Below are 13,505 nucleotides of genomic sequence, written 5' to 3' on the forward strand. Positions count from 1 at the left end.
ATTGTAAATTCTAATCCTGTCCTCCAAAGTGCTTGCACCTCTTCCCAGCATCATGTCATCTGCAAACTGTATAGGCATACTCTGTACTTCATTATCCAACTTGTTAATGAAAATATCGAATAATACTGGACGAGGACAGACCCCTTTGGGACCTCACTATATACTTCCTCAATAGTGAACTACTGATAACTACTCTTTGAGCATGATTTTAAACCAGTTATGCACCCACCATATCATAATTTCATCATTTCCCTAGTTTGCTTGTGAGAATATCATGTGAGACTTTGTCAAAAGCCTTACTAAACTCAAGGTACATCACATCTACAGCTTACCTCTATCCACTATGCCAGTAACTCTGTCAAAAACATAGGACTCCCCAGCCAAGTGGAAGGCAGGCAGTTCATGGAATATATATATATACACACATACGCACACACACACAAACAGGTAGTATATAGGTAAGTAATTTTTCTTTCTTATTCCAGTGCTTGTCAATAGATTGATCAATTGATCTAGATTCATTCCACTCTTGGTAACTCACAAGCAATGATCTGATCTAAGGAAGTGAGTGCTAAGAGTCTACCTAAAGAGAGACTGTATACAGCTCTACCCAAAAGAGTATCTGATATCAGTGCTTCTATGATGGAATAGTGCTTCATAAAAGTATGAACTCCCCTAAGTAGCCACCTTACAGATGTTTATAACTGGAATATTTCACAGGGGTACTGCACTGTCTGTCTGAGCCCTAGTAGAATGAGCCATAACCTGATCTGGGGGTTCTAGACTAGCTATATCATAACAGGCCTTAATACAACCCATAATCTAAATTTACATAGTTTTAAGGTTGAAACTTGATAACCCTTCATTCTCTCAGCAATTGCTATAAACAATCCTGGGAAAGTTCAGAAAGGGCTTTAGTTCTTTGCAAATAAAAGGCAAATAAAATAGGTACATACATCATTTGATTCAAGTGGAAGCCCATGACCACCTTTGAGTGGAATGGATCTCAGAGATATTTTATCTGGATGAAAAACTGAATATGGTATGTCAGCCATGAGGGCTTGACATTCTCCAGTTCTTGTGGCTGAAATGACTGTGATCAAAAACCATCAAGTGATGCAGCAAGGAACAGGTTGCTATAGGTTCAAAAGAAGAGCAGACAGAAGTACAATGAAGTCCCATGGCGGAGGTGGCTCCTTAATTGGTGGACAGACACGAGTAAGTCCCTCAAAAATCAGTTACATTAGGATGTTAAAAAATAGAACATCTTTTGATGGCTAGATGATGTATGATGTGCACAGTTAGCAGCTAAGTGAACCCTAACTGAATGAATGGACAACCCTGCATCCTTCAGAGAAAAATAAATAATCTAAAATAATAGGGATTTGGGTATCACAGGAATTGAAATGTCTTGGTTCATGCCAACTTATACACTTTTTCCACTGTGTCACATAAGTTTGTCCAACAGTAGAAAAGACGCACTAATGAATACATTTTGAACGTTTGTGGAACACAATGGCTCTAGGAACAACATCCATCCAGTAGCCGGGTCAGGTTGAGAGATTGAAGTACTCTGCCTTTGTCTTGCATTAATAAGGCTAGTAGAAGTAGTAAGGCCCTTGAGGGATGAACTGACAGCAAAATCAATTCCAGGTACCAGTAATGTCTTTGGCGGGTACGAGAAATTAAAATGACAGAGGCCACATCCTGCCTGATCTTTTTAGCACTCTGGAGATTAAGGGAATTAGACGGTACATATAGAGCAGACCTATTGACCAGGAAGTTACAAATGCATCTGAAAGAGATCCTAGGTTCTGTCATCTCCCTGAATAGACGTTCCAACATGCTGATTTTGTCTGTTACAAAGAAGTCTATTGATGGGTAACCCAATTCCTTAAATATATTCTGTACAACAGAGTCCTTTACTTTCCATTCACAGTAGACGAAAGAAGCAAGCTCATCTTTTCAGCTAAAATGTTCTCTTGGTGAATCATAGTGAGGGATAGCTGATGATGGATACACCAATTCCATATTTGAATTGCCTCCTGACACAACAGGAATGATCTTGCCCTTCACTGCCTATTTATATAGAACATACAGCTGTGTTGTCTGTCATGATTTGAACTAAATTGACTCTGCATACAGGGAAGGACTGCAATACAGGCTCTGTGAACATGACTGATTCCATTTCCAATACCTAGCAGTCTGATGTAACTGAAGCCCATACATTCTTGGAAGAAGTTTACTTAATTTCTGAAGGAACGGATGCCAGGGTCTAGATCTTGAAAAATGATATCGCTACTTTTGACCTACCCATCAAAATGGTTGTTTCACAGCCAATGTAGTCTGATGTGTAAAGGATGCTGAGAAGGTCTCTTCTTTTGAAAACTGTGCCTCTTTCTTGGAGGCTCTGCAACTCTTTGAACCCAGCGCAAATCTCTGTCTTGAATAAGTATGAAGCCTACTCTGTTCTCTTTTAGGGCCAGATATGAATACTCCAAGAGATCACAATGTGGCCTATGATTCCTTCAGATGTGAAAGACATCATCAGTTTTCAAGCTAAAAAGGTCCAGGCTCTCAAAAGGTAGTTCTTCACCCACTGACTGAACTGTGTGTCGAAACCCTGATGTTTAAAGCCAGAATGCCCTTCTCATGACTACCAGTGTGGCCAGAAATCTAAAAGTGGAGTCAATCACTTCAAGAGACTCTTGGATAGATGTTCTCATGATTAGTTCTCTTCTAAATTAAAGTTGACAAATCCTCTCTCTTCTTTGGAGGTAGTTTGTCAACAAAAGCAGAAAACTTGTCATAGTTCATAAACTCAGAACAGGCCAGTAGGATCCAACAGTTTGAAATCATTGAAGGATAAGTTTTGCAGTCAAATAAATCTAGACACTTTTTCTTCGTATTCTTTTGAAGTCATTTTTTGTTGCTCTTTTAATTTCTCAATAGCTGCAACAGCTACTAAGCAGCCCAGTATCATGTGTGTATAGATAAATTTGACTCCTGCAGATGGGGCATAATATTTCTTGTTTGATATCTTTGATGTAGGGACTGGAGCAGTCTGTATCTTCCATAAATTCCTGGCAGGTACATGGCAGTTCCATTCCTGGCAGGTCCATGAGAACCGGGGAAGTTACCATCCCTTGCATAGCTGACTGAAACGTATAGATAAGTTTATGTGAGGATTTTTGAACCTCTTCAAGGAGAATATCTAAAGACTCTGCCACATTTCTTGATCAAATCTTGAAAATATTTTAAATAACCCATGTGAGATGGGGTTGAGGAAACCACTGCCACCTTTGGGCATGAGAATGAAATGGTTCTTAACATTCCTCAAACTGCAAACATGGTGGACCCTCTTCAGAAGCTTCCCCAGAATGGATGAGCTTTTATGGAGTCAACAACAGAGATGTAGATTGAGAGGCTGTAGCTGAAGATTTTCCCCTCAAGGTTGGTACAGAAGTTGACTTTCTGGTCTGTATGTACAGCATGTGTTCCAAAAGGGACATGCTTGGATATTACAAGGTAGCAGCGCAAAGGCCACAGGTAGGTACCAAGGTATATGAGGTATCTGTAATATCTGGACTAGGAAGAATCCCTAGACTTTCTTGCTCATCAACAAAGATCACATGAAGGTGTCTTAGGAGACTATATAGGAGACCCTTATCTTCTTCTCTGTGATTTAGGCTATGTCTACACTACACACCACTGGTGGTGGCACGTAGGATATGTGTAGCTAAATGCTGCAGTGAAAAGGAGGCTGGGGGAGACAGTTGGGAAAAGCTTCAGCAGCTCCCCATTGCTGGAGCCTTACACTGAGGTGAGCAAAGACTCTGACAGGGGGCAGGCAGTAGGGAAAGGCTGAGCCTTTCCCAGCTTCCTCCCCCTGCCAGAGCCTTTCCCTGAAGAGGAGAAAGGCTCCAACAGATGAGAGTTGGCACAGCCTTTCCCCTCTGCAGGAGTCTTTCCCTCTGACAGCAGTGGGGCTGGCAGAGCCTTTCCTTGCTGGCTCCCCACTGCTGGAGTCTTTCCCTGTATCAGGGGAAGGCTCCAGCTGTGGAGAAGCAGCAGGACACAACACTGCTAAGAACAGTGTGTCAACAGGAGGCACGGCTTGGGCAAGTAGAGAACATATAGGTACATACTTACATCCTTCAGGTGTGTCTTTACTCACCTAAGTCATCCCTCACTGGCTACACTGCTATTTATACTCATGCTAAGGGGAGTAGTGGGTATGTATTCTACATGCCGCCAAAATAAGAGTGCAGAGTGTGCATACCTTCAGCTGAAGGCAAAAGAGTGTAGTTCACATGCAAAGGGTTGGGAGAGGGGCTGACAAAGCTAGAGTACTAGGCTGCACAGAAAGTCTATAGACAGTCAGACCTTGGGAAACCCCCAGTAGCAAAGATATTGCAGCACCTGGTACTGATGATCTTATGTTCAGAGCTGGAGATAACACCGGTTTTCTCCAAAACAAATCTCCTGGTTCCACATATTTAACTGTTACCAAAGAGAGTGGCAACACAAGCACCACAGCTAGAGGGGAGAATAAAGGAGTGGAGAGTGCCAGTGTTGATGCCAAGGATTTACTCAGTACTGAAAGAAGTGGCAAAACCACTGCAACATTGATGCTACGGTAACTACTGTAGCAAGCACTGAAACAGTCTGTACCAATGTATCAGTCAATTTAGTGTTGGGATGTGGTACCAAAGCCTCAGTACAAAGATCCTTCAGACTTTCTACAGTAGTCATACTTGGCCATGGAATCTCCTTAGAATGGAAGCACTGTGAGGACTTAGATCTCTTCTTCGTGAAGTTTTTTTGTAGGAAATCTACTACTCACTTTCCCTGAGGAGCAGTGCTCTGTTTCTCAGAGACCTTGTTCATCCTACCAGAGAAACTGTTCAGAGCACTTCTGGAAAGAGGAGAAGGTTTTCAGGGGGGGGGGTCAGAAACACTGGGTCTCACACCCATCTCCTGGAGCAGTAAAGAAGAAACATCTGCAAGTGCGCTACTCTGGCTTCTAAAGTCCTTTTCGAGAAGGACTTGCAGATGGTACTTCTGCTATTCTATTGTATTCTGTGTAGCTTTTTATGCTGTGCTTGCCACTGTAGTATCTAAACACCTTCCAGAAGTACTTTAAGCAACATGATTACACATCTGTTACATGTTGTTTGTTCTGTAATCTTCACCTTGGGGGAAAAGCACTTGCAGAGGAGTGTCTTGTTCTGGTAGGGTTGTTTTTTTTTTGTTTGTTTCTTTTTTGTTAGGAACATGAGACTGCCCAAAACAAAAAAGGGAGAAGGGGCAATGCTGAAATCCCAGAGAGTTCGGGTTACATACCCTAAAGTTCTGGTACCTGGACAAAAATATCTACCAGAATAAAAAACTAAAATTTTCCAAAGATATGCCAACAGGCAACTAATCTGACAGCTAACTAACTAACTCTAGATTTAAAAACAACCAATATATACTAGAAACAAGGAAAGCTAGCTAAAGTAAGTACAAAAAGACATGGACATTAGGTAGCTCTGTTCTGTAGCCAAGGGTGATGAGTCTGGCAGAGAACACTGCAGCAGAGGAACCTGAGAATCCAAATGCCTCGATGTTTCTGTGATGGGGCATATGCCCCACACAAGCCCATAAAGGGTTAATAGAACCCTCGGGAGGCTGCGCAACAGGTAGCCAATTGGAGAGGACCCTAGGGAGGATGTGCAGGAGACGGCCAATTGGAGAGGGCTATGAGGAGCAGCCAATCGGAGCCGGGCTGGCCCATATAAGAAGGGCTGCAAAGCAGGGTCAGTCACTCCCTGGAGCTTGAGGAGAACTGGCTGCCTTGTGGGTGGAAGGCAACTAGTACCTTGGACAGAGCAGTGCTTGGCAGGATCAGGGGAGCAAGAGCAAGCTCCTGGCTGACTGCTGGCATGCTGCAGCCCTGAGATAAGGGCAGAGAAGGTGCTGGGGCTGTGGGGAAGTGACCCAGGGAAGTACACTGCGAGGTTGGAGGGGATGCAACATGTGGCTGCAGTCTATCGGGTCCCTGGGCTGAGACCCAGAATAGCGGGTGGGTCTGGGTTCCCCTCTTTCCCTCAATTGCCACTGAGGAAGTGGCTGGACAGGGGACTATGGTTGCCCTGGAATTGAGGAGAACAGAGTGTGACACAGCCGGAGGGCTGTGTCCTGAAGAGGATGCTGTGTTCTTTGGGATAACACACTTCCTGGAGCAGATGTGATCGTGGCAAGAAGTCACCAGATGAGGGCGCACTAGCAAACTAAACTAATTCCCAGGACAGCCAGCAGGAGGTGCCACAGAGGTGAGTTGAATCCCATCACAGTGTCACTGATTCCCAGGACAGGACAGACTCAGAGAGACTGAGTATAAAAAAAACTATTCACTAGTTTCCCCAAATTAAGAAAAATAAATGGTTTAAATGAACAAAGATGAGTAATAGCTGAAACACTGAACTTGCTCTACTGCCAGAGACAGAACTTTTACTGTGCAGAAGCAAGGACATGATCTTGCTCTGGATTTTCCATAGCAGTTACATTAAATTAACTCCAGCATTTCTGCAGATTAGGCACAGACTAGCACATAAATCACAAATTATGGAAGAAGTTATACTCCAGATTGCTAGATCAGTGTACACTGTTTCTTGACTTACATCTGTTAACTGATCAATTTATACACAATATAAGTCTTATACCGAACCACCTTTTAAGTCACATAGCATTTGGCTCAGGGACACAATTCTTTTGATTAGTTCTGGATTAATTATTGCATTTCTAGTCTAGAAATTTTTATTACATTGCAGAGGTCACAGTTCTCAGGTTTAATCAGGTGCATGTTAGCTGAGAAACAGAAATGGATCTTGGACTTCTATTATGAAAAAGAAACATTAATCACATTTTAGGGATTTAATAAAGACCAGACACAGTATTTTTTCTATCTGATCTTAACTTTATTTATTAATACTTCCCTAATTCTTGTAATGATATTATTATTAGTTCCCAATTACCTTTATGTTACTTCCATTCAAAGACATTCTGTTTATTCTGCTGCCATTTGGTCTGCTGGAATCAATCCAATAGATGAACTCCTCTCTATAATCAAAGTCTATTGCAATCACATTGTTTAGCCCCTAAAAAGGAAAAGAATCAGGTCCACTTTTTTACATATGTTTGAATACACAATATTTGATGGTATTCAAAATACAAAGTAACCACTGCATTTATTATTATTCATATCAAAAGATATATTATACTTACTGTATATTTATGTAGTACTTATGCATTTTAGGTTTTCATATTTTATTTGTAAACATAATCAGAATAGTAAACAAAACTGGGAACAATAGCAAACTATGGTACAAAGAGCTAGAAGTCTCCAGCTGAGACAGGCTTTATTGCTTGAATGTATGCAAGGTGTTTTACAGCTGCCAATAACTTTGTTATCTTGAATTTGATGAGATGGGAAAAGGAGAGCAGTGGTAAGCTGGCTGAAGTTGATTGAGTTCTCTCTAGTAGATATACAAGACCACAAATAGCACTCACTGGTCATTTGGAATTTTCTTGCAAAATGGTGAATTTTGCTATTTTGGAGAGTGGAAACTTGTATGATTTTTTTTTTTTTGCTATATTTGTGGCCTTCATTGCCTGGTTTGGTTTTGAACTGCCTGGTTTTGGTTAGGTTCTGAACAGCCTTGAGAAGGGCTAGTTGAAGTCTGATCCCAATTAGTGTCATAATCTGGAGTGATTTCTGTGGCAAGAAAAGTAAAGGAGTTTGGTTTCTTGCATTTGGTCTCTTATCTTCTGCTTAGTCTTTCTGAGCTTTATTTAAGACCTACTACCAGTCTTTGAAAGAGAACAACAATCAGAGCTTGTTTGATTTGAGTGTCCTATGTCCAGGAATGGAGACATAATAACCTTCTTCTTACCAAATGGTGAAGAAGGCTGATGACACAGAAATTAAGTCAAAGACTATGTCAAAGATGAAGCATATTATGAGAAATGCTTTCCTATGCACTCAGCCAAAGCAAAGGGCTCCCTAACAGCCAGATGCTATCATGATAGGTATACATAAAATAGGTTAGGCCAGTGTTCCCAAACTTGTTCCGCCACTTGTGCAGGGAAAGCCCCTGGAGGGCCAGGCCAGTTTGTTTACCTGCCACGTCCGCCAATGGGAGCTGCTGGAAGCGGCGCGGGCCGAGGGACGTACTGTAAACAAACCGGCTCGGCCCTCCAGGGGCTTTCCCTGCACAAGTGGTGGAACAAGTTTGGGAACCACTGGGTTAGGCAAACAAACAAACATTGCATAGACTCTTCTACTGAAAGTCCCATTATGATAGCAATGATTGATGGGGGAAGATTACATGACCATAGAGTAGCTATGCTAGGAGTTTTGGAAGCTATGTATAGCATACCAGTAGGAAAGCATCATTACACCAATCAAATTGTGGTCCTGGGTGGCAGATGAGGGAGAGACTTTTCATGCTCATATTCCCTAATCAACCAAGGTTCCTACCTTTCTAGATGAGAGAGGTCTTAACTGAGCTCTAGAAGCAATATTTAAGAAAGCGACCAAGAAGCAGAAAGGGCAGAGCCCTCCTGTGGTTTGAGACTCGGAAAGTCTTGCCTTATAATCAAACCATAACCTCCTAATATTCTGATGTGTCACATTGATGGGGCCACAATTATCTTCAGATTTTAGAAGGATGAATCCATATTGTGTTGGGTCACAGGAAGGCAGAGCACAACTGCAGTGAAGGGTGGTGGGAAAAATGAATTAACTTTTCTCAAAGAAACCATCTGTAGTGTTGGGCACTTAACAGTCCACTAGGCATGAACTGAAGAAGTTCAGGAGTGGAAGAGAGGTAACCATTGCAAAAAGCTGCCTATTGTCTGAACCATAAACACTGAGCAATCACTCGATGAAAAAAAGTTACACCCATAGCTTTAATGGTTGTTGTCCAATATGCCTATCCTCTTGTGAGGATCCTACAAAGTCATTTCCTTTAAAGTTTTTTTTTTTTTTTTTTGTGGGCAATTCCTCCCAGCATCTGACAAAGTGTCCAAGGTCCTCCCTCCACCTTGGAATTCCACTGGTGATGGAGGGAGTGTAGATGCGGATTGGAATCCTGAAACATAGTCACTGTGCCTGTTTGAGCATCTGTATTGTGAGAATTGGGAAATATTTGTATTTTTACAAGTATCATGTGTTGCTGTGCACAGTTTTTACAAGTACCATGCCTGAGTGCACAGTTAGATCAAAAAAAGGGTTTGTTATTAAAGAAACCACTTGGGACAGCTGAAACAATGGCCTAAATAAGGAACATTCTCTCAAACAATAACCAGATTAATAGCTGGGAAGAGGGACTCCTCAGTCACACCATGAGGAAGCGCTGTTGGGCGAAGAGAGAGATCAAAATCTACTGGTCTGTTAAAAGGTGCCCCTGGCAGAAAGGTAGGGGAGAAGTGGTCAGCTCAACTGGCCATTACCATTACCTTTGAAAAGTCATGGCGATCGGAGGAGGTCCTGGACAATAGGAAAAAGGCAAATATAGTGCTCACATTTAAAAAAGGGAAGAAAGAGAACCCAGGGAACTACAGACTGCTCAGCTCACTTCAGTCCCCAGCAAAATCATGGAGTAGGTCCTCAAGGAATCAATTTTGAAGCACTTGGAGGAGATGAAGGTGATCAGGAACAGTCAACATGGATTCACCAAGGGCAAGCATGCCTGGCCAACCTGATTACCTTCTATGATGAGATAACTGGCTCTGTGGATATGGGGAAAGCAATGGATATGATATATTGACTTTAGCAAAGCTTTTGATACAGTCTCCCACAGTATTCTTGCCAGCAAGTTAAAGATGTATGGATTGCATGAATGAACTACAAGGTGGATAGAAAGCTGGCTAGATTGTCGGGCTCAATGGATAGTGATCAACAGCTTGATGTCTAGTTGGCAGCCAGTATCAAGCGGAGTGCCCCAGGGATCAGTCCTGGGGCTGGTTTTGTTCAATATCTGTATTAATGATTTGGATGATGGGATGAATTGCACCCTCAGCAAGTTCTCAGATGACACTAAGCTGGGGGGAGACGTAGATATGCTGGAGGGTAGGGATAGGATCCAGGGTGACCTAGACAAATTGGAGGATTGGGCCAAAAGAAATCTGAGGTTCAACAAGGACAAGTGCAGAATCCTGCACTTAGGAAGGAAGAATCCCATGCACCACTACAGGCTGGGGACTGACTGGCTAAGCAGCAGTTCTGCAGAAAAGGACCTGAGGATTACAGTGGTCAAGAAGCTGGATACGAGTCAGCAGTGTGCCCTTGTTGCCAGGAAGGCCAATGGCATATTGGGCTGTATTAGTAGGAGCGTTGCCAGCAGATGGAGGGAAGTGATTATTCCCCTCTATTTGGCATAGGTGAGGCCACACCTGGAGTATTGTGGTCAGTTTAGGTCCCCCCAATACAGAAGGGATGTGGACAAATTGGAGAGAGTCCAGTGGAGGGCAACAAAAATGATTATGGGGCTGGTGTACATGACTTATGAGGAAAGGCTGAGAGAAATGGGGTTATTTAGTCTGCAGAAGAGAAGAGTGAGGGGGGATTTGATAGCAGCCTTCAACTACCTGAAAGGGGGTTCCAAAGAGGATGGAGCTAGGCTGTTCTCAGTGATGGCAGATGGCAGAACAAGAAGCAATGGTCTCAAGCTGCAGTGGGGGAAGTCTTGGTTGGCTCTTAGGAAACACTATTTCACTAGGTAGGGTGGTGAAGCACTGTAATGGGTTACCTAGGGAGGTGGTAGAATCTCCATCCTTCAAGGTTTTTAAGGCCCAGCTTGACAAAGGCCTGGCTGGGATGATTTAGTTGGTGTTGGTCCTGCTTTGATCAGGGGATTGGACTAGATGACCTGCTGAGGTCTCTTCCAACCCTAATATTCTTTGATTCTATGAACTGGTAGATATCACAGGGAGAAACAGAGCATGCTTCAGGGTGACCCAGAGAGAGACTGATTAAGAGTCAGGGTCTGCATCAAGCAGGTTACAACAGGACAATGAGGGAACCTCAGGCTAAGGCAAGTCCACCTACAGATCTGCGGGGAATGCCAGTCCTGGGTAAGACAATATGCATATGGAACTATGTTATTTTAAATACACATTTTGTTTCAGAGAACATGCCTCTGTGTTACTGTATAATATCACTGTTCACGGGCTCCTTAAAGAAAACTTGCAGATGCTAACTCAATTAGGGCTGGTAGGTATCACGGTGGGGTGCAATCTAGAGAAAACTGTCAGGGAGTGGTTGGTGTGTGGTGCCGCATCCCAAGGAGAAGTGGAAGCATGATCCTGCCACTTGAAAGGGGTGCTCTCAGGGGACTGGAAAAGGGGTATCAGCAACAGCAGCCTGTGCAGAGACTGTGAAATATATCATGACTTCAACATCTGAAAGGCTTGCTTCTCTCTTTGTTGGTGAGATTCATTTCTTCAGAGGGAATACCGCTGCCGGTATTGTGATCACTTTTGAGATGGTCTAACAGCTGAGAAAGCACCAATTCATTTTTCTCAAAGTTCACCAGAAATTCTGATGGGCTACCAGCTAAACCAAGTCTCAAAGTATAACTATTGCTTCTTGTGGAGATCATGCAAGGACTAGTCAATCATCCACGTATGGCAGACCAGAAATCTGAGTATGAACAGATGCAACTACCACAGATAGGATCTGAAATGAGACTGAAGTATAAAGTGGCACATTGGAAATGCTCCTAACCATGAATAAATCACAGATATTTTTAATGGTCATTTTACACACAACTGATTACCTGCTCTAACCATGGGTAAAAGTTGTCTTTTAATGGTGACCACTGTATGATTGAATAAAACCTCAGCAATCTTAAACTAAACATCCAAATGAATGGGTTTGAGAAAGTGCAAGCTGCTCTGAAATTTTCTCTGAAATGCTGAATAAGAAGGTCTCTTCCACTTAACATGGGAAGCGATGGGAAAGTGAATGAACCAAGATATTTCTGTGAAAGAGCTGAACACAAGACCCTGAAGAAAATGAGATCAACTGATGTTCATTGGTAATATTGCTTCACTAATAATGGATGGGGAATGGGGTGGAGAATACACCTCTGCGATCACAGACTTTCCATTGCCATCTTAGTGTCATCAGCCAGCTTCAACCTAAACTTGGATTATTTGGAGCTGTGTGTCATTTGGATCTTTGGTCAGAAAAAGGTTCTCTTCTAGTAAGAGAGAACAGGATATATAAGGCTTCCATACAACGTAAAGGAATTATTTTGATTATTAAGGTGGATCCATGGAGTCAGGAAAAATATAGTCTTTAAATGAAGTGGTAGTGAGTGGTTGCTTGATCTGCAAGTTTTACGGCAATGCATTATTCCAGAGTCCAACCTATGTGACTGTCAGTCAAGATGTAGGGAGAAAATGTGACTAAATCAAAGAGCACAACATTAAAAGAATAAAGAGCTGTTGGACTGTATAGAATTAGCTGCCCACCCTCCACACCCAAACCCACAGTGATACAACCAGAGCTTTGGCACAATAGATTACTGCGGTGAAAGATACAACACCCTCAGTTACCAATTTTTTTTAAAGTTTGTCTCCAGATTTCTGCTATAGGCATCCTTATGGGACGTAGAACAGTCTGCAGATAAAGACAGCTTCTTAAGAAAGGTGACTGAGGCTGTATGAATACAAGGCTAAAACCCTCACATTTTGGTAATGGGTCAAGTCGATCCAAGAATTTGTGAAAAATAGGCTCTGCATCTGGATGTTCCAAGTTCCCGTAAAATTTCCTCAATATCCAGACTGATAGGAAACGGCCTGCTTGTCTCTGTTTATTTTTTCTTTGGTTCAGGTAACATGGAAAAGGATACCAGGAATACCAGAGCTTCAGCATCTTCAAGAAAAAGTGGCCCAGTTTCATTTGGAGTGGGGAGACAGGAAGTGTACTTTGACCATAAAACATCTCTCCTTCCTGCTCTGAAGCATGGTTCAGGATCCTTATTTCCTCTTGGACTACTTAGTTGTCCCCAATGCTTCTAGTAAAGGGTAGGGAGAGATTTTAAAGTGGTATTAGCTCTGTGATGGTGGCCATGATCCTCCCTGCCCGTTGACCTTCCCTCAGTCTAGGGAAATCATGGAGGTTTGATGATGGAGGGAGCAGGAATAGGAGAGTAAAGGAACATAGGAAGGGAGGACAAAAATGCACTGGTTGTGTGTGAGGAAGGAGACAGAGGAAGAGGAGCTGATGCTGTAATGGAAAGAGTTCCATAGCAATTTAGTGGGCATTGAATGAAATCCCAGCTCCTAGTTCCTCTCCTTGTGAGCATTTATTGAACAGCTATTAGGCTAGGGAAGCACAGATTTTACAGGTAGAGGAGAGTAGTTGCCCATCTCTGTCAGAGCCTTGCACATCCCTTTAGTGAGAGCTGTAACCTCACTGTCCCCTTCAATGTCTAAATGAAGGAGGTAGA

The 13,505-nt window shown here is 42.6% G+C and overlaps 1 protein-coding gene across 8 annotated transcripts in view; it reads right to left on the reverse strand.

Annotated features, from left to right (window-relative positions):
* LRP1B (LDL receptor related protein 1B) overlaps positions 1-13,505 on the reverse strand; it is a 1,329,376-nt gene that overhangs the window by 246,912 nt on the left and 1,068,959 nt on the right. For all 8 annotated transcript variants that reach the window (XM_078847919.1, XM_078847920.1, XM_078847917.1 and 5 more), the window contains one exon: positions 7,020-7,142. In XM_078847919.1, the coding sequence (XP_078704045.1) occupies positions 7,020-7,142 (123 nt within the window). The remainder of the gene's footprint in view (positions 1-7,019; positions 7,143-13,505) is intronic.

This window comes from Lepidochelys kempii, chromosome 11 (assembly GCF_965140285.1).
Source record: "Lepidochelys kempii isolate rLepKem1 chromosome 11, rLepKem1.hap1, whole genome shotgun sequence".
In the NCBI taxonomy this organism is placed as follows: Eukaryota; Metazoa; Chordata; order Testudines; family Cheloniidae; genus Lepidochelys; species Lepidochelys kempii.